Below are 23526 nucleotides of genomic sequence, written 5' to 3'. Positions count from 1 at the left end.
GAGGAGGGGGGGGTGCTAGCGAGGGTGCGGGGGCCCGGGGGGTATAAGGGGGTGGGGGGCGCGCGGGGGGTGCAACTGTGCGGGAAAGAGTGGTTGCGGGGGGAAGGGCGGGAGGCGCGAGGGGGGGGCGAGGCGGGAAGCGTGCGTAGGGGGTGCGCTGTGTGGGATGCGTGGACGGAGCATGGGGGGAGTACATCCAGCTGACGAGTCCCAAATAGGACGAAACGCGCATCCTGGATTCCACTACCAGCCACTATCCATCTTTGCTTATAATGCTTGATATATATATCGTCTGCTGTCAACAGTATGAAATTGGGTCAAATGTAGAATAAACATAAATTACAAATAAGTCACGTGACGAGTTGTTGTCAGGACTGACATGTTTCTCACCGGATGGAGTAGTGGGTAATAAAAATTCGTAAATTTACATCACTTTCTAACTCTTAATAAATATGGGTTTATGGTAATCATAGTTACTAGTTTATCTTAAAAACAGAATAAGCTAATCAACACTGACATAAACATTACTACTATTTGGACAGCTTTTGTTGTCTTGTTAATATTATCTTACTTTGTCGATGTTATATTATGGTAAGTAAGATGATAAATTTCAACTGTAGCTGTTTCTAAGGCGATTGCCGATTCCAAACCCCGAGTAAAAGAAGAGAATTGGGTGTGGGGTCTGTTATGACTTTATAAAAAATGGGAAGGCCGTATGCGAATTCCTTATTGATTTTATGTCCGGCTTTTATCACGTGAGTTATCCGTCAATCGGAATGATACTTGTCTAATCTTAACACTGTGTCAAATCAATGATGTTCGACCAGTATGAATAGTCTAGCGTCTTTATCGTTCCCTTGTCCACCTACCCCTTCCAATTGAGTCCAAAACACCAATTACAGCTTCTCCTATGCGAATCTATGCGAATCATTTACTTCACACTAACTCGGTCTTTCTATTTCAGCTATTAATTATTGTTATTTTGATATTAATCATAAATGAGAGTTATTCATTTAGATTGCATAGACTTTATCACATATTTCCAACTGAAGAACCTCTGGAACTCAAAATAATTGTCAACTAACACCAAAGTCAGGATTTTCAATACGAATGTCAATACAGTTCTACTGTATGGGGCGGAAACTTGGAGAACTACGAAAGCCATCATCCAGAACATACAGGTGTTTATGAACAGTTGTCTACGCAAGATACTTCGGATCCGTTGGCCAGACGCTATCAGCAATATTCTACTGTGGGAGAGAACAAACCAGATTCTAGTGGAGGAAGAAATCAAGAAGAAGCACTGGAAGTGGATAAGACACACATTGAGGAGATCACTAAACTGTGTGACAAAGCAAACCCTCATCACTTGAAATCCTCAACATCAAAGGAGAAGAGGAAGAGCAAGCAACACATTACACCGAAAAATGGAGATAGACATGAGAAAAATAAACAACAATTGAATAGAACTAGAAAAGAAGGCCCAGGACAGAGTGGGTTGGAGAATGCTGGTCGGCGGCCTATGCTCCATTGGAGGTAACAGGCGTAAGTAAGTAAGTAAGTAAGTAAGTAAGTAAGTAAATAGGACTTTATCATCAGATTATTAAATCACATTTAATCATTGTGAATATTTGTACTAATGTAGTGTGGGTTGCTTACATCCATATAAGTAGTACATGACGATAGTCAGGCAGAGAATGTATTTCACTAGAAGATCGATAAGGAAAGAATGGAAACGAAACATAATTGGTATGAAAATGCATAATCGGAGACTATGAATATGTTCTTTACCTATAACATTCAAGCTAGGAACAATTAAATAATTCGCTTGAGGTCGATGGTCCTAACTTCGAGTCCCACGTTCTAGGTCGTGGATGTATAATGTTAAAGAATATCGTACTATCATAAAAAATAGCCGTCCAATACCTCCAAGTTCTCATTATCGATCTAATATTGACTCATGCTTTCAACTATGAAAATACTGAAATCTCCACAAAACCCCTTCTGATAATAATTATATGCTCACTAGTGACTGACTTCGAGAGGTAAATCCTGGAGTTCTAGTGAGAAGCAGTGACCAATAGAGTTCAAACCACATCTGTTGTGAGATAGGAACTCACTGAAGACAGTCGGTGAACTATTGCTCGATTCCGTGGATCAGTTGAAGTTAGACATTAACACCATCGGATGCCGGCCAGCTCAGTGGTCTAGAGGTTAAGTGTTCTGGCGCAAGACTTATAGGTCCTGGATTCGAATCTCGTGAGGCAAGATCGTGGATGCGCACTGCTGAGGAGTCCCACAATAGGACAAAACGCCGTCCAGTGGTTCCGCGTTTTCCTTGGTGGTCTAGCTTCAATTGACTCATGATTTCAACTTTGAAAAATACCGAAATCTGCACAAAACCCCTTCTGAACATAATTTTATCATATTTACCTTATAAACCGTTAATAATTTCATCAAAAAATTCAATTTATACAGTTTTCATTTGTTTACAATGTAAAAGGGTGTATACTAGGGGTTTATTGAAACCTTAGCCGTACGAAAATTCAATCCCCCTCTTTGTGTATTCAATTAATAGAGTTTGTTCTCACCTTGAACCTACCCTGGTAATATTAACCATAGTGATTAGGTTTCAAATCGTTTCCACATTATTATTATTATTATTATTATTATTATTATTATCGTTGTCTCCTCTTACCGCCTCCCCCCGATTTCCAGTCTAGTTGACCTTTTATTTTCTATATATAAATGTTCTTAACCGGTATAATATGTGTGTATGATCAGATTCTTCGAAATGTATTGCGCTGATGTATCGTCACATAGTTCTGATAATCTACGTCTCTTCTTATTACTATACTATTGAAATGTCAAATGAATCATATTACTTATGCTTTATATACACAATATATTACTTAAATGTTAGTAGTATGAATCCATGAAATGAAATGAAATGTCAATTGACAATATGTCGATAATTGTACTTATCATAGATGTAGTATAATTTGTATTTACTGTTTGATATAGGTCAATTGTTTAATCTTAACTGGGTTAATCTATCTAAGAAACTTACTAATAACAAATACAATCATATATATAATATCAGACGGTTGTTTTGTGGACATTTTAGTAGCACTTAACCGATAGACCACTGAGATGGCTGGCATTCAACGGTGTTAATGTCTAACTTCAACCAATCCACTGGCTTCATGAGGTATTTCCTGAAGTTTTAGTGAGAAGGAATAACCAGTGGAGTTTAACCAGGTCTGTTGTGAGATATCAACTCACTGAAGACATTGGTAAATGGTTGCTTAATTTCATGGATTGGTTGAAGTTAGACATTAACACCGTTGGATGCCAGCTCAGTGGTCCATCGGTCAAGGGCTTCGGCTCGAAACTGGTAGGTCCTGGGTTCGAATCCCGCGAGAGTGGGTTCGTGGATGCGCACTGCTGAGGAGTCCCATAATAGGACGAAACGGCCGTCCAGTGTTTCCAGGTCTTCCATGGTGGTCTAGCTTCAATTGACTCATGATCTCAACTCTATAAATTACTAAAATCTCCACAAAACCCCTTCTGATATTGTATTATTATTAAATTATTTATCAACCTATGATAAGGGGATTTTATGAAGATTTTAATAGTTTTATAGATAAGATCATAAGTCAATTAAAGTTAGACAATTATGTTTGTATAAAAATAAACCAAAACTTATTGTACTATAAAATAGATCAAGCCAAAAATTGGTTATGAATGTTAGAGGCTATAACAGATAGATTGAGAATGACTTAAGAATAATGAATTGTATAATAATAGTTAATAAGTTAAATGAGAGGTTATAATAAAAAGAATATGAATATACATATAATGTAGTTACTTAATTATGATCCAATCGGAATGTATGTAGTAATAGCCTATAAACAATTCCTAACAGTTACTTTACATTTATTCTTCATTGTAATGTAACAGATCATATCAATTTCAAGTTCTTAAATGATATCCTGTTATATTGTGAAAGAGGATGGATTAATATAAGTAATTAGTTATGTTTAAATTAGTTGATATATTTAGTTCAACTTAGTATTGTTTTTTAGAATCTCCCCATTGATGTTTAGAACTGCAACTGGTCAGTCTCTTATTGGCCATATGGTGCATACTGTGCGTATTGCCTCGATATAAACTAAATTCACGAGTATCATAAGCAAAGATGGATAGTGGCTAGTAGTGGAATCCAGTTTGACTCACGTTTCGTCCTATTTGGGACTCGTCAGCTGGATGTACCTGCATCTCGGAGTTGATGTCCACTGTGGGACTCGAACCTAGTACCTTTCGCTTCAAATGCCATCGCGTTATCCACTCGGTCACTGAGTCCTGAAGCCACATAGCGTTTGAACATAAATATTTACTTACAATTTGATCAACTACTTAAAAACTTTGATAAGTAGTTTAGAAATGAGATGATCACAAGATTATTCAAATTTTGTTAGCAGAGCTAAAATCTTACTAGAAACCTTTACTGCATAGGAGAGAAAGAGAGAGTTCTAACGTATCATTTATTTTACATATTAAACACTTTCGCTAATGATTGTATTCACGAATAAAATGTATTTACTGATAGTATTCATTAAAGATCTCACAGTTTCGAATGTTTACACACAATAGATTCCTCTTCAGTGCAACATTGTTGTTTAATCACCATGGAGGTATAGCAGCGGTGAGTCTTGGGAGCTTGTTACTAGGAAGTTCAGATTGTGGATGAAAAAATCGGTTTAATGAACTTCAATTCTTTCAAGATTCTTTAGATGTTGGTTTTTAGATGAAATCTGTATTGAAGTTTCAATTCTAAACAGGTATAGACAATGATTATCATGTGTTTTTTTAAAATGTAGGTTTGTTCTCTGAGCTGGATGGTTTGATCGTGGAGCTTTCATCATCCTTCTGAAAGACATCATCAGCACAAACTTCGGGGTAGAAGTGAAGTGTTTGAATTTATCCACATGTGATTCACAGCTTGTCATGTACACCTCGATGTTGATTAATTCTTGTTTACCTTAAATCTGTCATTGTCTAATTCTTTATTCTCCTATTGGTTTGATTTCATTCAGAAGGATGATGAAAGCTCCACGACCAAACTATCCAGGTTCAAAGAATAAAACTCTATCCAAAACTATACATAGAACTTTGTGCTTCAATATAAAGTATTATTCAATCATTTAAAAAATGTATTTTTGTAATTAATAGTTGCCAGAAAATGATGATGAATGATGTAGATAAGAAAAACACATAAATCATTTGAAATGTTTATTATTGTAAATGAAGAAACAAAGACACTTGTCAATCAGTTAAGTAATCATCATTAAGTGTAATAATGTATTACGATTGTGTACTAGCACTATCATTACAAACTATTCACAAATAATCAGAAAGAGTTTTTTGTGGAGATTTAGTATTTTCATAGTTGAAAGCGTGAGTCAATTGAAGCTAGATCACCAAACTTGGAAGCACTAGACGGCCGTTTCGTCCTATTGTGGGATTTTTCAGCGGTGCGTATCCACGATCTTGCCTCACGAGATTCGAACCCATCATATGCTCACTAGTGACTGACTTCGAGAGGTAAATCCTGGAGTTCTAGTGAGAAGCAGTGACTAGTGGAGTTCAAACCTTGTCTGTTGTGAGATAGGAGCTCACTGAAGACCATTGGTGAACGGTCGCTCAACTTCGTGGATTGGTTGGAGTTAGACATTAACATAATCGGATGCCGGCTCAGTGGTCTATCGTTTAAGTGCTCTGGCGTGACACTTGTAGCTCCTGGGTTCGGATCTCGTGAGGTGAGATCGTGGATGCACCTTGCCGAGGCGTCCCACAATAGGACTAAACGGCAGTCCAGTGCTTCCAGGTTTGGTGGTCTAGCTTCAATTGACTCACGCTTTCAACTATTCACAAATAGGTTTTTTAAACAAATATATTATTATATTTATCAGAATGGAGTTTGTGAAGATTGTAGCAGTTTTAATAGTTGAATTCATGAGTCAGTGTAAGCTAGATCATCATTGGAAACCTGGAAACACTGGACGGCTGTCTCATCATAGTATGGGATACTTCAGAAGTGTGCATCCACGATCCCGTACATTGGGATTCGGACCAGGAACTTCGATCTGGCGCACGATTACTTAACCTTTAGACCACTGAGCCGGCATTTAATGATGTTAATGTCTAACTTCAACTAATTCACAAAATTGTGTGACTATCTTTCATTGTCTGAGGCAGATATCTGTCTCCACCTGACACGAATGAGCTACACTGGTCACGACTTTTCACTAGAACTCTGAGAATTACCTCACGAAGCTAATCACTAGTGAGCACATAGTAATTATCAGTATGTAGTTGTGGAGATTGTTAAGTTTATGATTAAGATGATGAATCGTTCAATGTTTATCTCTTTAGGAAAGCTAATGAAAGTAGATTTCACGACGAATATGAAAATTCTGAATCGTGCAGTCAGAGTACATGTGTACATGTTCTCTTACTTTTATTGTAAAACAACTTGAAAATTGTCACATGTTTTACTATGAAAAATTCAATGCTTACAATCAAGGTCTACTCATAACATTTTATTCTGAACACATCTATTGTTCATCAATATAAAAGACGTTTTGCTTCATAAGACATGTGTATAGCGTTTTCGAGGTATATTAAAATTGTAAGGATGACTCGTTGATAAACTCTAGGAAGCTTCAAGAAGCCCAGAAAGAGCTGAAGACATTCTATCCAATCACTGTTAGGGGAATATCCTAGAATGTCGACGTGTAACTTCCCTATTGGATGGATAAGAATGACCCCCTATGTGCCTATTGATTGACTGAAACGATGATTTACATTCAGCCAATAACTATAAATACATGAGATTTCTGTACTATATTTTTTGACACTGTTTTGGGGAATAAACTTCCTACTTACTAGTCTTCTGTTTTCTCTCTTGCGATGTTGCGGGTTCGATCATTCAAGTTGTCTAGTAGTATGCGGCATAGTAAGAACCAAAGCTCTAGATATAACAAAAATGTCGGCATTAGGTGTTTGCAAACGTTAACAAATCCAAGACATAATGGAGAACCTAATCAGTGGGGTTCATGTTAAATAATACAATTCCAAGGTCCCTGTCACATTGAATCCATCTCGTAATTGGATGGAAAGTCCATTGGTGTTCCAAAACTCGTACGAAGAAGAATATTGGACTATATTCCAACGTACAACAATATAACATACTAGAACATGAACTAGCAAAATCACATCAATCATTATTATACAAATTAAAGTATGAAATGACAAAGAGAAGGAAGGCCGAATGTCATCTACAAAATGAACTGTTGTAATTGAGAAAAGCACTACATTGGACAAAATGGACACCTCTTTCATCTTAGCCTGCATGAAAATGAACTAACGGTGGAACGCCATAATATATCTTTGCTTATATCAATGCATGTTGGACAATTGTGAACACATATTCAATTGGAAAAATGGTGAGATTCTGCATAGAAGGAGCACTAAGAACAACTAGTAAAATCAATAACAGTTATATAGGACCAAGAATCAGATTAAATGGAGATACAATCAAAATGAAGAGGCATATAATAATACTTGGAAACAACTGAAAAGGAGAACCCAGAATAGAGTTGGTTTGAGATCTCTGGTCGACGGCCTATGCTCCAAAGGATTAAGAGTTGCAACTTCACGTGAAAATTAACCTGTTATACATTTTCCTCATTTTAAATGATCTTTAATAAATTGGCCGTAATTATAGATTGATTTGAATTGTATTGCTGTTGAGATTCAGGGTGGGGGGGACGCTGGAGAGCTGTGTGCTTATTGTAGGCGACTTCATGACAGTGTGTACCTATAAATCTGTAGTGTCGGTTGATATGTTAAGCCCATAACACCTTATTTTAGCTTCTGGACAAGCCAATTTATCTATCCATCTTGAGCCCATGTTTCGACCTTGTTAATTATTCATTTATTAACCGTGACTATTTTCTATATGAGCTCATGTTTGTGTACACTTCTTATCCGATTTATCACATGTCTGTAGCTTGTTCTTGTCTCACTACAAATATTGATTAGCGCTTGCTAAAAGCGAGTTGGCTTACCCGTCATCGCCGATGTGTGTCATTTTTATTTCGCTCGCTGATATTTACTCATGTGCTTATAACTTTCTGAACTGTGTCACTTGCCAATAAAACTGTAGCTGCCGCTTCTCTTTGCCTTCTGATTTTATGCACCATTAAGATTTGTATCAATAACGGTTATCGAAGCACGGCACTACAAATCCACTAGAACTTAAACCTATGAGCTTCCTGTTTCATTTCATGCTTTTAAACATTAGAATTATTGAATAGATGTTTAGTGATACGCTTATAATGTAAATTAATTAAAGATATAATACGACGAACAATTAGTGATACTTCTGATGATTGTTTCCTTCCGTATTTGTTAGAAATCTATTATTTACTAATTCTCTTTCGAACAATAGAAACATCTTGGAGTAAATTCACTTAGTATTGTTTGTTTGAATCTTCCCATTGATGTTTAGAACTGCAACTGGTCAGTCTCTAATTGGCATATGTGCATACTGTGAGTATTGCATCAATACAGCCTTAATTCACAAGCATTGATAGATAATGGCTAGCGGTGAAATCCAGGACGCACGTTTCGTCCTATTTGGGACTCGTCAGTTGGATATACCTGCATCTCAGAGTTGATGTTCAGGACTCAGTAGCTGAGTGGATAACGCGATGACGTTCGAAGTGAACGGTAATGGGTTTCAGTCTTACAGTGAACATCGACTCTGAGATGCAGGTACATCCAGCTAACGAGTCACCAATAGGACGAACCGAGCGTCCTGAATTCTACTGCTAGCTACTATCCATCTTTGCGTACATCTTGGAGTAAGTTACTAAAATGTTGTCCATTATTGTTTTTGGTCGAAATGTTTGAACTGTTGAAAAGCTCTATGCTGCAATGAAACAATAGCTCAATATTCTCTGATTTCGAATCACACCTTCAGTATCAACAATCTGTGTTAAGTAATATTTATAAATTCAAATCATTACAATCTAACTGTCTGGACTAATCTAATGTCTAATTCATATTTATATAGTTGAAATCATGAGTCAAGTAAAGCTGGACTACCATGGGAAACCTGGAAGCATTGGGTGGACGATTCGTCCTATTATGGGGATCCTCAGCAGTGAGGATTCATGATCCTGCCTCACGAGATTCGAATCTAGGACCTGTCAGTCTCGCACGAGAGTACTTAACCTCTGACCGTTGAGTTGGCCAGCATCCAACGGTGTTAATGTCTAACTTCAACCAATCCACGAAGTTTAGCAACCATTCACCAGTTGTCTTCAGTGAGTTGATATCTCTCAACAGACCTAATTGAACTCCACTGGTTATTGCTTGTCACTAGAACTCCAGGAAATACTTCATGGAGCTAGTCATTAGTGAGCACATGATCATATTTGTTTGAGATCATAGAAACTAAACCGTTTTTCTTTTTGGATCTGTTGGATTCTTTGATATTCTCTTAGTATCAATCATAAACTTATTCATCAATTGAACAAATATTATTATTCATAAAAAATATACAAATTAAAATCAATCAAATTATACTTTAAATGAATGTAATTATATATATAGATATTCATGTTTAAAGCATCCCAAATAAAATTATGCAATGTTCAGTAAAGTGTTTCCAATTTAAAGATAACTGTTGAGAATACTTTTTGAAACTTATAATTACAAAGAAATAGAAGAAGAAAGAGAGAATTCAGAAGAATAAGCGAGGGTTAGAGAGAGATGGAGAGAGAAAGAACGCGCGTGCAGAAGAGTACCCGTGATATAAGAATAAGTGAACGCATGCGAAAGCAAAAGCAAGAGATAACGAGAGAGAGAGAAAGACAGCGCGTGCACAGAAGGGTAGACAAACGCATGCGGAAGGATAGGCAAGAGATAACGACAGAGAGAGCGATAGTAATCTCTTTTTCTTATTTCACCGGTAGTGAAAATTCTGATTGAATTCTTCAACATCATCGATCACATACATTGTAGAACTGTATCAATATAGGTATATTATTTTGATTCATATACTAATCAACTATTTGTATTAGAATAAGTTATATATATATATATATATATATATAAAGTTTCTGATCATCATATACAATTAACTGTTTGCCAAAATTGTCTAATTAAATATTTTGGTAATATAAAATCAAATAATTTATTCTTATTAATATGTTGATCTAAATCATTTGGATTCATTGAAGATTTAGCTAATTTATATATGTAGAATGCTAATAGGATTTTATTGAAAAAAAGAAAAGAGAAAAGAAAACAAAAATAAAATAAATAAACAAATAAACAAACAAAAAAACAAATAACAACCAACATTTATGCCACACAAATCTCGTTTGATCTGTGTCTGGGGGTATGATACTGTCCGGGTGCCAAAATTGGAACAGGTGGTTATCTTAGGGGACCACACTCGGAGCCTTTGACATAAAGGTCTGATTCACAAGGCAGTGGAGCATCGTGAAGAGATGCAGTCCCATGCTAGCCGATGACCAACGATTGATTCATACGCCATTTGTTCCCTCAGGGTACTGGAACCAGCCCATGTGCGCCATTGGTTTGGAATCAGGGTTTTCCAACTCCACTAGCTGGACTTGCCGTGTCTACCAACCTGGTTAAAGCATCGGACATTCGCTTTCTGTCCTCTCAATTTCGTAAACAACACCCCCTACACGGAAAGGCAGTGAATAGGACTTCCCTGGCAGAGGCTATATACGCGAAGCTGTGGAGAGGGAGAGCGGACTCTTCCTACTCTTGGCCGGTTGTTTACTCACCCAGATTCCATCTTAACGAATTTGTTTTATTTCTCTGCTAATTTAATAGTTTTAGTGCAAGAACTCAGCCTTCGTGCTCAGTATTTTGAGTAATTTCTGTATATATAGGCAAGGGATGGGAATATGAAACAACTATATGATACAACGAATAAACCAGACAGGAAACGTAGTAAACTAGAGAGACCAGTCAAAGACAAGGACGATAAGACAATCATCGAGATTCAAGAACAGTAGAACAAACAGGTCGAATACTTCAAAGAACTGTGGAATAGATCAGCTCCATTGAATCCACCGAACATCATAGTAGAACCTACAGACCTTTCTATAGATATCATCCCATAAACGATCGACCAAATCAAGATAACCATCAGACAAATCATGAGCAAGATAATCCATCATCTATCGAGATAATCGCCTGATTTTACATATTATCATTCAGCTATTTACATCAATCATTAGTATATACACATTTTGTATGATCAATTATTCATCTAACTATCAAAAGGAATGAATAGTCAAAATTATATTGATCACATGCCAATGAAATTTCATTCTTTTCATATAAACCCTGTCAGTCAATTTCCTTATGATGTATACTACTTTTTTTATTATGCAATATGATGTATCATTATTAATCAGACTACTCACTACTCAATCTTATTATTATTAGTAGTTTGTAAAAGAGAATAGACAATTTACAACCTGATTTCTCTTTACTGAACTTCTCTTCCTTCCTTCCTTCTTTCTTTCTTTCCTTCTTTATCTTTCTTTCAAGTTTTTCTTTTTATGTATTATCCTTGTGTTGGTATTTATGAATTTCAGGGTGTAGAGAACAATTAATGATTCAATTTGATAATGACTGATATCTGAGTAATAAAATTAGGTATGTAACTTTAATTATTAATTGATAGATATTAAACCATATAGAGTTTGATGATAGAATAAGTGAAAATTATGGTCATTTAAAGTGGTTGTTTTCATGCTCTCGGTGTATCTGACGAGAATCGATTAAAAAATAAGAAGGGGGTTTTGTGAAGATTTTAGTAATTTTATATAGTTCAGTACATGAAGATGATGGTCCTTTCATCTAATGGTTCGATTTGTATATATATATATATATATATACACTATTCAAGTGTTATGCTACTCAAGAGACTGAATATCAGTTGACTGGATACTGTCACCAATAATCTACTGTGACAGAAAACAAACCAGCTTCTATCTGATCAGGAAATTATGAAAAGACGCTTCAAGAGGATAGGATATACATTGTAGAAATCGTCGAACTGCATCACAAGGCAAGTGTTAACTTGAAATCTTGAAGAGAAACGCAAATGAGGAACACATTGAATCAAACATCGAAAGAATAGATAGCAACTAGAAACAACTGGAAAGATTTGCCCATGACATAGTTCTATAGAGAATACTGTTGGACAACCTATGTTCCTCCACGAAGGTGAACAAGTGGAAGTAAGTTATGCTCAGAACATAATAATAAAATGATTAACTTATTCGTTAAGAATGTGATTTAGACTTTTAAAAATCAATGAACATTTGCAGCTCGGTAGGACATGTTTCGTGTAGTCTTGTCCTCTGAGCTAAATAATGCTATTGAGGAGCTCATTTAGAAATTTAGAGTTTTGTAAATACGATATTCAATATGTAATAAGTGATCTAAGATGTGATTCAGTCATAAACTATCATCTTTAGTTAGTACTGTTTGTTTGGATCTTCCCATTGATGCTTTTAGGACTGCAACTGGTCAGTCTCTAGTTGGCATATGTGCATACTGTGCGTATTGCCTCGATATTGCCTTAATTCACAAGCATGGTAAGCAAAGATGGATAGTGGCTAATAATCGAATCCAGTTTTACGCACATTACAGCCATGTTAATACTTGATATTGTGAGTCAATTGAAGCTACACCACCATGGAAAACCTGGAAGTATTAGACGGCCGTTTCGTCCTGTTGTGGGATCCCTCACCAGTGAGCACCCACGATATCGCCACGCGAGATTTAAATTCAGGATCTATCAGTTACGCACGCGAGCGCTTAACCTCTAGACCACTGAGCCAGCTGGTATCCAGCGGTGTTGATTTATTTATAGTGTATCATTCCAATGACTAATTGTAATGAAGTATTCACTTATTTTTTTGCTTGAATTTAATGTTGATCTTCTTCACTAGGAACTGAATTTGAAAGATATTTTCCGGACTTCTTGCTAGTAGCATTGACTATTAGAGTTCAGTCATGTCTTGTAATATGAGTCAGTTATCCATCGAAGGTAGTAGAACATGATTTTATAATATGGTAATGATTATTTAATTTGAACGTGATAACAATTGAATACTAACCCAATAGTCTAAAGGTTCGTCGCTCTCTGCATGTCCTGAACCTTCTAAGTTAGACCCTCAATCGGGCAATGGATACACACTATTGAAGAGTTTTATATTAGGACGAAACATTTGTATATTACTTTTGATGTTCCATGGTTACCTCAATTACGTCAGTTTGTATTATCATTCAAGCAAACATTTATCCTGAAAAGTATATCCTTGCCCAGGAATAATTATTTTTCCCACAGCTCAAATGCGTTTCTGTTAGTTAGCCCCCACCAACACCGAATAACCATAGATTCTGATTCCTATTAGAAGAAAACCCTTGGGCTTAATCTTAACTTATAAGTTCAATAGAACAATGCCAGATCTTTATTCCTCCAGACCCCCTTTAACCTAAATGCCTGTATTTGGAATAAACTCCCATCCAACCTTTGGGGAGAAATATTGCCCCACCTCCCCCCCCGACCAAAAAACCCTTTTAATGCCCACCAGGGTTTTAAAAAACCATCCTTCCATTCCATTTCTGAACAAAAAAAAAAACCCGCTCATTTCTGGAAACCCCCCCCTGACCCCAGAACCCCCCTTTCGGCGGGATCCCCACAACCCGCCATCCCATCTTTTGCCTATCATCTTTAGTCATTATTTTAAATAGTAACTTTCTCTAAAATATCCAAACATTTCACTTACCAAGCTCATTATCTTCAAAACCAAGTTTATCATCAAGTATTTCATTAATTCTTTGAATTCCTTCGATTTCAACATCTACAATCTATACAAAGATATATATAAAGAAAATAATACATCCGATAATGACTGATATAATCTATTCAATAAAGTAATTCGACTTTTTTAAAAAAGATATCGACCCCTTTCAACGCCTTCTCCTATCCTTTAAACGATGATATAATTTGTGATCTGAATTATCTATTTTTTTATAGTTGAGATCATGAATCAATTGAAGCTAGACCACCATGGAAAACATATGCTAACTAGTGATTGGCTTCAAGAGATATTTCCTGAAGTTCTAGTGAGAAGCAGTGACCAGTGGAGTTCAACCGGATCTGTTGTGAGATAGTAACTCACTAAAGACAATGATGGATGTGTCGCACAATCTCGTGGATTGGTTGAAGTTAGATATTAACACCGTTGGATACTGACTGGCTCACTGGTCTAAAGGTTAAGCGTTCGCGTGCGAGGCCGATAGGTTCCGGATTCGAATCTTGTGAGGCGGACACGTGGATACGGACTGCTGAGGAGTTCCACAATAGGATGAAACGGCCGTCCAGTGGTCCCAGGTTTTCCATGTTGGTCTAGCTTCAATTGATTCACGATGTCAACTATTACAATTAAAAATACTTTAGATTATCAAACCAACGTAACAAGTCACACATTAAGCAACATATGAATAAATAAATTTAATAGTCTTTCAAATGTATTTCACTCCTACGACATATTAAATACTATTTCAAGACTAATTTTTTTATTAATATCTCATCATTCAAATCAGGTCACGCGTTTCGTTCTATTTGGGACTCATCAGATGGATGTACCTGAATCCCAGAGTTCATATTCCTTCTGGGGCTGGGACCCAATACCGTTCGCTTCAAACTCCATTACGTTATTCACTTAACTACTGAGTACTGATGGCCACTATCTTGTGCAATACAATGCGCTTTAAATTCACTTGGTATTGTTTTTCTGAATCTTTCCATTGACGTTTAGGACTACAATTATTCAGTCTCTTATTGGCATATGTGCATACCATATCCTATAGATCAAATACAATATGAATAGCTCAATGATAACGTCTTATAATGTAAAGTTGTACGATTCAGGTTCGAGCATCAGTCTCTTAAAGATTACAGGTAAAACTTGCGGACAAATTCTATTTATCACGAAATCGAGGTTCATAGCTTCCAACTGACTATATTCAACTACCAAAAACAGAAATATGGTTCACGCAATGTCAATAGTATTCACATTACAACTCGGTTTATAGAATTCAACCAACGATGAAGGATTAAACATATGTGATATTAGTCATTGCTCAAAGTTCAATCAATTGTTAAAGATCAGAAAATTCAAAATAATGAAGATATCAATCGTTTTCATCTAGTTCGTTTTTTCCAGCTTTATTTTATCATTCAAATCAGAGATGGATAGTGGCTAGCGGTGGAATTCAGTACGCACTTTTCGTCTAATTCGAGACCCATCAGCTGAATATACCTACATCCCAGCGTTAATTTTCAATCCTGGACTAGAACATAGTACAGTTTGCTTCAAATTCCATCACGTTATCCAATAAGTTACTGAGTCCGGATAGCCAGTACCTAGTGCAAGAGATTGAATTTCTAATTAATTTTGTTCTGATGGTTTTAAATCTTCCAACTAATATTGAAGACAGCGTTTGAAGCAAACATTATTAAATTTCAGTCCCAGAATGAACATCAATTCTGAGATGTACATACATCCAACTGATGAGTCCAAAAATAGGATGAAACCCGTATCCTGAATTCCATTACTAGTCACCATCCATCTCGACTTATATAAACGGTGATGCAATTCGCCTATAAGAAACTGATCAACTGAAGTCTTGAACATCATTAAGAAGATCTAAACAATCGATACATAATAAATGATTTATATTTACTATTTCTTTTATAGTAGTAAATTATTTTAAATGAAAAAAAATTTGGCAAATTTTTGAAGAAAAAAAAACACAAAAACAACAACATGACAGTTTAATAATTAAGAACCATGTTAACATGTGATATATATATTAAGTCTTTAAGAGAAAACAAAAGACCCCCTATTCATTATTACCTTATATAGTAGATAATTAGGTGAAGTTTAATTCAACATTGATATTTTAGTTCATGAAATAATCATCTATCCATCCATTAATTTTGAGTTATACTGGTAGATAGTTCAATGATAATTAAATTTCAATAGTTAAGATCAGGAGTCAATTGAAGCTACACCACCATGGAAAACCTGGAAGTGGTGGACGGCCGTTTCGTTCTATTGTGGAACTCTTCAGTAGTGCGCATCCACGATCCCGCCTCATGAGATTCGAAAGCAGGACCTATCGGTTTCGCGCGCGAACGCTTAATCTCTAGACCACTGAGCCGGCCAGTATCCAACGGTAATAATGTATAACTTCAACCATACCACGAAATTGAGCGACATATGCTCCAATGTCTTCAGTGAGTTACTACCTCACAATAGACTTGGTTGAACTCCACTGGTCACCTATTGAAGCCAGTCACTAGTGACCATATATTGATTAATATCAGAAGAAGTTTTGTGGATATTATAGTAATGTTAATAGTTGATATTGTGAGTCAATTGAAGCTAGACCACCATGGAAAACCTGGAAGTATTAGACGGCCGTTTCGTCCTGTTGTGGGATCCCTCAACAGTGAGCACCCACGATATCGCCACGCGAGATTTAAATTCAGGATCTATCAGTTACGCACGCGAGCGCTTAACCTCTAGACCACTGAGCCAGCTGGTATCCAGCGGTGTTGATTTATTTATAGTGTATCATTCCAATGACTAATTGTAATGAAGTATTCACTTATTTTTTTGCTTGAATTTAATGTTGATCTTCTTCACTAGGAACTGAATTTGAAAGATATTTTCCGGACTTCTTGCTAGTAGCATTGACTATTAGAGTTCAGTCATGTCTTGTAATATGAGTCAGTTATCCATCGAAGGTAGTAGAAGATGATTTTATAATATGGTAATGATTATTTAATTTGAACGTGATAACAATTGAATACTAACCCAATAGTCTAAAGGTTCGTCGCTCTCTGCATGTCCTGAACCTTCTAAGTTAGACCCTCAATCGGGCAATGGATACACACTATTGAAGAGTTTTATATTAGGACGAAACATTTGTATATTACTTTTGATGTTCCATGGTTACCTAAATTAGGTCAGTTTGTATTATCATTCAAGCAAACATTTATCCTGAAAAGTATATCCTTGCCCAGGAATAATTATTTTTCACCACAGCTCAAATGCGTTTCTGTTAGTTAGCCACAACAAACACAGAATAAACAATAGATTCTGATTCCTATTAGAAGAAAACCTTGGGCTTAATCTTAACTTATAGTTCAAATAGAACAATGCAAGATCATTATACATCAAGACCCCGTTTAACCTAAATGTCTGTTATTTGGAATAAACTACCGATCAAAACTTTGTGGAGTAAATATTGACTCTACATTCCACTCCTGACGAAAAAATCAGCTTTTAAATGACGACAAGTGTTTTAATAAAAACTATCAATCAATTCAAATTTTCAGACTATAAAAGATATACTCGGTTCATTTACTGTATAACTCCGCCTGTAGCTCCTCCAGGGGCTACTGCCAGTCCCAAGCCTGGGTAAAGGAGGAGGGTTGAGCATGAGGTTAGTGACCCCATCCCGTAGAAAACTAACTCGCTAAAAAAACGTTGACCAGGAAAAAATTATTATTCATTGACTGTATGATATTTGATTATCTAATATTTCCAACATACCTGGTTGTGTGCTGATAAGTAGTCAAGTGTTGAAAGGAAATAGCTATTATTCTAATTCCTTAGTTATCATAGATTATTTAACTAAAATCTTTTTTTTTGAAATGAATTTTACTATGTTAACTTAATGTTTATTCAGCGAGATTATAATTTATGGAAGACCTTTGAACGAATCTCAAGTGATCTTGAGAAGTGTTAGTCGATCAGTAAACAGTCACCATAGAGCAAAAATATATTATACAAAACCAAAGAATTAAAGTGGATACACACATCTTTTTTTGCATGGTACAAACACTTGTCAAGTTTAGAAATAGGTTCAAAGGTTCTAAAATTGTAATGCGTAAGGTAGAGAAACTCATCCATATAGCTCTATAATAGTCGATCTCTGGAGCCATGATAACGTCGCAAAAGCTCTCTCAGCCTCGACCACATAGCTTAATTATTGTTTGTGTGTACTCTGGTTGTGTAAGTTTGTCATAATACTCTCCACAATACTCATACCAGTAAACAGCCGAAGCTTCAGTAACATCTGCAAATATTGCAGCCAATGTTACTGATGCTTTTATTATACTTACTTACTTACTTACGCCTGTTACCCCCGATGGAGCATAGGCGGCCGACCAGCATTCTCCAACCCACTCTGTTTTGAGCCTTCCTTTCTAGTTCTATCCAATTGTTGTTCATTATTCTCATATCTATCTCCATTTCTCGGCGTAATGTGTTCTCTAGTCTTCCTCTTCTCCTTTTGCCCTGAGGATTCCATGTGAGGGCTTGCCTTGTTATGCAGTTGGGTGATTTCCTCAATGTGTGTCCTATCCACTTCCAGCGTGTCTTCCTGATTTCTTCCTCCACTGAAATCTGGTTTGTTCTCTACCACAGTATGTTGTTGCTGATAGTGTCTTGCCCATGGATATTGAGTATCTTGCGTAAATGACTGTTACTAAACATCAGTATTTTCTGGATGATGACTTTCGTAGTTCTCCAGGTTTCTTCCCCGTACAGTAGAACTTTCTCGACATTTATATTGAAAATTGTGAGTTTGATGTTGGTTGACAGACAATTGTTTTGAGTTCCAGATGTTCTTCAGTTGTAAATATGCTGCACTCGCTTTGCCGATCCGCACTTTCACATCTGCATCAAATCCACCGTGTTCATCGATGATACTGCCCAGATGCTTTTATTATACAGTTCGCAGAAATCATTATAACCTGTCTTAGTATCAATCCGAATTGAGCGAAAAAAAGTTCCTTTTTTATAAGACTTCTAGCTCCAACATATATTATATCAAAGGACAACATCGCCCTAGTCTGCACAAGAGTTTACAAGCTATTTGATTACAACAATTACAAATAAAGGAACTTCTTAGTAGTCCCATTTATTGTAGATACTTAATTGTTACGTCTTCTCTAAAATCCTCTACGGAACGTTTGTACATGAGCAACAAGTACTAAAATTGGCGCTACGACCTTGAAATCCTTCCAACTCTTCTAATTGGCTCGTCTATGAACTATAGTCCCCCTGTTTATTCTTCTAGTATTCTATATTCTGTTTTATGTTTATTTAGTAAGAAGAGAGGTTGAAAGAGAGATGTTTAGTTAATATTAAAATTTACCATTAAACGAACTGATAAAAAGACATTTACCATTAGTCATATATATTTACTTAATAGTGATACATTTTTTCTAATGTAATTGTTAGTTTATTCATTAGTAGTACATTCAGTATCCAAATTATTTTTCTAATATGATTAACTTAGTAGAATCATGGATGCGCACTGCTGAGGAGTCCCACAACGGGACGAAACGACTGTTCAGTGATTCCAGGTTTTCCATGGTGGTGTAGCTTCAATTGATTCATGATTTCAACAATATATATAAAAATTACTAAAAATCTCCACAGGAAACCCCCTAATTAGAATGAGTTGTTTTGTTTTTATAGTTTCTTCAGTAACTATATTTGACTAATAATTGTATTAAATGAATGTACAAAACAATAATTCACTCAAATTACAGCCTAAATCAAACTTGAAATTAATACCAAGCATACACACTTACATAGATACATACATACAAACACGAAAACATGCATAGATACACAAAACCCACGCATAGATACACACAAAAACCTGCATAGATACACATAAAAACCTCCATAGATACACAAGAACATGCATAGATACATCTGAAATACAAATCAGTTAAAAATAAAACTGAAATGTTTTACGTTAAGTACAGTTTATGATTATATCATTGAGTCAAAATTCAATTTTGATTCGACAATATAAGACATTGATTAGTTAGTTTGTTTTGTTTTTTCCTTTGAGAAAGGAATCTTATTATGAATATAATTGAAGTCTGAAAAAAAGTAAATTATTGTATTCAGTCAGTCAGTCAGTCACAACGTAGAACTTCGTACGTACGTACGTACATCAGTTCGAGTTACCATACCAAATTAGCACAGACATGCGGTTGTCGATTCAAATCCCACAGTGGTAGACGAAGTAAGAGTATAAGTATTATGTGAAAGATAAGGGTTTGAAGATGTTATTCAAGGAGTATAATACAGTGAAATAAATTTGGAAAGAGAAAAAAGATAGAGACATGAAGAATTCAGATGATTAGAATTTGGGTGAACACAAAGAGTGGATGTGCCTTCGCCATTGCAAACGATTTTGAGCCATGTCATTCAAGGTCTCTAACCATCGGTTGCTATCATCTCGCGAATCCCAACCAGGTAGTCTACACCTATCAATATGGCTCAGTCCACTTGTCAGTGACTTCATGGATTTATGCCACGTTTTGGTCTGGCCGCCCCTAGCTTTTCTCCAACCTGCTCCTACACCATAAAACATTGCACGTCGGGGCAGTCGGTGGTTGGGCATACGTAACACGTGTCCCAGCCATCTCAACTGATGAAGTTTCATTACTTAATCAATCGGTTTGCTATCCTTACCTAGTACCCGTTTCCTAACATCTGCATTACTTAGCCGGTGGTACCAGGATATACGAGCAATGCGTCGAAGACACCTATGATCGAATACTAGTAGCCTACGAATATCCTCTACTCTTATCGGCCATGTTTCACTGCCATAAAGTAGGACGGAACGAACTGCTGCACAGTAAACCCGTCCTTTTGTTGCTAGACGGATAACTCGCCTACACCATAAATGACGCAAGTTGGCGAAAGCTAGACGAGCCTTCTGTATCCGTGCTGAGATTTCGTCACACACCAGACCACAAGGGCTGATGAGACTCCCAAGATAAGTGAAGCAGTCAACACGCTCAACTACTTCACTCCCTATCACTAGTTCAGGTGTCGCTGCAACCCAATCCTGAAGTAACATTTTGCACTTCGAGGGAGAGAATCGCATCCCGAACATGCCTGCATTGTTGCTTATAGTGGTCAGAAGACTCTGCATTTTATCAGCGTCATCACCGAATAAAACTATGTCGTCGGCGTATTGTAAGTCAATAAGTGAATCTCCCGGTAAAAGTCCAACTCCAGGAGATTGAGATGATGAAAGTGATATCTCTAAAAGCATGTCAACGACAAAGTTAAACAAGAATGGGGAGAGTGGACAGCCCTGACGAACACCACTTGAGGTAACCAATTCTGATGACAGTTCGCCATAGGCTCTAACTCGACCAGTTGTGTTCGAGTAGAGAGCCTTTATGAGGTTAATGTACTTCTTTGGTACTCCTTTCACTGACAAACACTGCCATAGAACCTCACGATCAACGGAGTCAAATGCCGCCTTAAGGTCAATTATTGTATTATGAATATAGAGTCCTTAAGTTTAGATGAAATAGATAGAATGTGGTTGTCAATTAGTCAGTCAGTCAGTCACAACGTAGAACTTCGTACGTACGTACGTACATCAGTTCGAGTTACCATACCAAATTAGCACAGACATGCGGTTGTCGATTCAAATCCCACAGTGGTAGACGAAGTAAGAGTATAAGTATTATGTGAAAGATAAGGGTTTGAAGATGTTATTCAAGGAGTGTATTCCAATAAAATAAATTTGGAGAGAGAAAAAAGATAGTCATGAAGAATTCAGAAGATTAGAATTTGGGAGAACACAAAGAGTGGATGCACCTTCGCCATTGCAAACGATTTTCAGCCATGTCATTCAACGTTGTCAATGGAATGGAGGATTTGTTTTTTTGTATTTAAGACTAATGAGCTAGAATAAAGAAACTAGTAACTTAAGCTGTAAACATCAACGTACTGGACTCGAATCTAGAAGTGAACATTGACTCTATAGTGCAGGTATATGTATCTGACAAGTCTTAATTGAGGAGGAATGAATAGTTTAGATTCCACTGCTACCTATATTACATCTATTTTGTGTAAACATAAGACCCTTCAAAAAATCACACCAATAATATGAAGTTAATCAAAAACACATACATTATTCGAATACCAATAAACAAATCTCGCAGTTATTGAAAACTGTAAAAAGGTTTTAGGTTGAAAACTGGAAAAAAATTGGACAACATTTGGGAACTGACAAATCATCTGTGTAAAATAACGAAGCAGGTGGATTTGTTGCATATGAATCTACAATGTATTGTCTAATTACAATGTCGTCTATTTTTATTCTAATTCTTTTTCTGTTCTCTTCATTCTATTCTACTCAATACTGTTTTGAAAAAACATTTCACTTTCGAACAATGTTACATGCTATTTATATTTGTTAACATAAGTAACATATACCACACTTGTAACTTACACTATAAACATCAACGCACTGAAACTTAGGTAAATGTACTGGACTCGAATCAAGAAGTGGACATTCACTCTAAGGTGTAGGTATATGTATCTGACAAGTCTTAATTGAGGAGGAATGAATATTCTAGATTCCACTGCTACGTATATTACATCTATTTTGTGTAAACATGTATCATAATGTCAAGCTATTACGTACTAGATACACAGATAAGTCAACTAAAAATGATGAAAGTCAAGTCAGAATATCAATAATTAAATAAACCAAATCTTTAAAAATCAAATGGCATTTAAATTATCCCACTAGCTATCGTACTTGAGGGTACTATCGTCAACTCAGTTTACCCTTTGTAGGTGAATGCTACCGAAGAGTGAGTGACTAAGACAAAACTCTCTTTATGCTCTCTTTCTACGGTTTTAAATTATCTGTTAACACTTTGATAATACTAAATGATTATCAAATAAAGTTTCATCAATAATAACTAAAGATTTTAAAATTGATAAGCTTCACAAAGAAAATATTTACAGTTCAAGTATAAGATGGTGGTTGGAGGTGGTCAACAGGAAACCCTGGACCCAGGTTTCGTGCTACTTGGCACTCGTCAGCAAGGTGTACCTGTAATCTTGAGAGAACTGGTGCTCTCTGACAGATTCCATCCCGTGTCACTCAGCTTCATAGTCAGAGACGTTACCACTGAGCTGTTCGGGCTGCAACTGACCTCCTGTAGGACTGATATGTAATCACAAGTATATATAAATATAAACAACAAAATGAAGTGATATCAGCACCCATTAGAACACTTCTTCATTGATTTTGTAAGTTACTTTTTTAAACCCTCTATCATGTTTCTATGAGAACAGTGTAGTATCGGTTGTTATGTTAAGCACATATGCCTTATTCTAACTTCTGGATAAGTCAATTCACCTATCCATCATGAATCATATTTTCACTTTGTTAAATAATCACTTATTAACCCTAACCATTTTCATATGAGCGTAGGTGTGTGTACCCTTCTTATCCTATTTATCACAT

General features: G+C 36.2%; 1 protein-coding gene across 1 annotated transcript in view; it reads right to left on the bottom strand.

Moving 5' to 3' along the window:
* Positions 1 to 9593: 9593 nt before the first annotated feature.
* The window catches only part of Smp_170870 (putative rgs-gaip interacting protein gipc), a 124503-nt gene continuing 110570 nt past the window's right edge, over positions 9594 to 23526 (bottom strand). The window contains exons 29-30 of the mRNA XM_018797902.1: positions 13923 to 14004; positions 9594 to 10343 (exon numbers count right to left, since the gene is read on the bottom strand). Of these exons, the coding sequence (XP_018652898.1) occupies positions 10204 to 10343; positions 13923 to 14004 (222 nt within the window). The 3' untranslated portion in view covers positions 9594 to 10203. The remainder of the gene's footprint in view (positions 10344 to 13922; positions 14005 to 23526) is intronic.

The sequence above is a fragment of the Schistosoma mansoni genome, chromosome 6 (assembly GCF_000237925.1).
Source record: "Schistosoma mansoni strain Puerto Rico chromosome 6, complete genome".
NCBI classification, from domain to species: Eukaryota; Metazoa; Platyhelminthes; class Trematoda; order Strigeidida; family Schistosomatidae; genus Schistosoma; species Schistosoma mansoni.
Note: the sequence above shows the minus strand (reverse complement) of the source record. Positions and strands in the feature narration are given on the sequence as shown.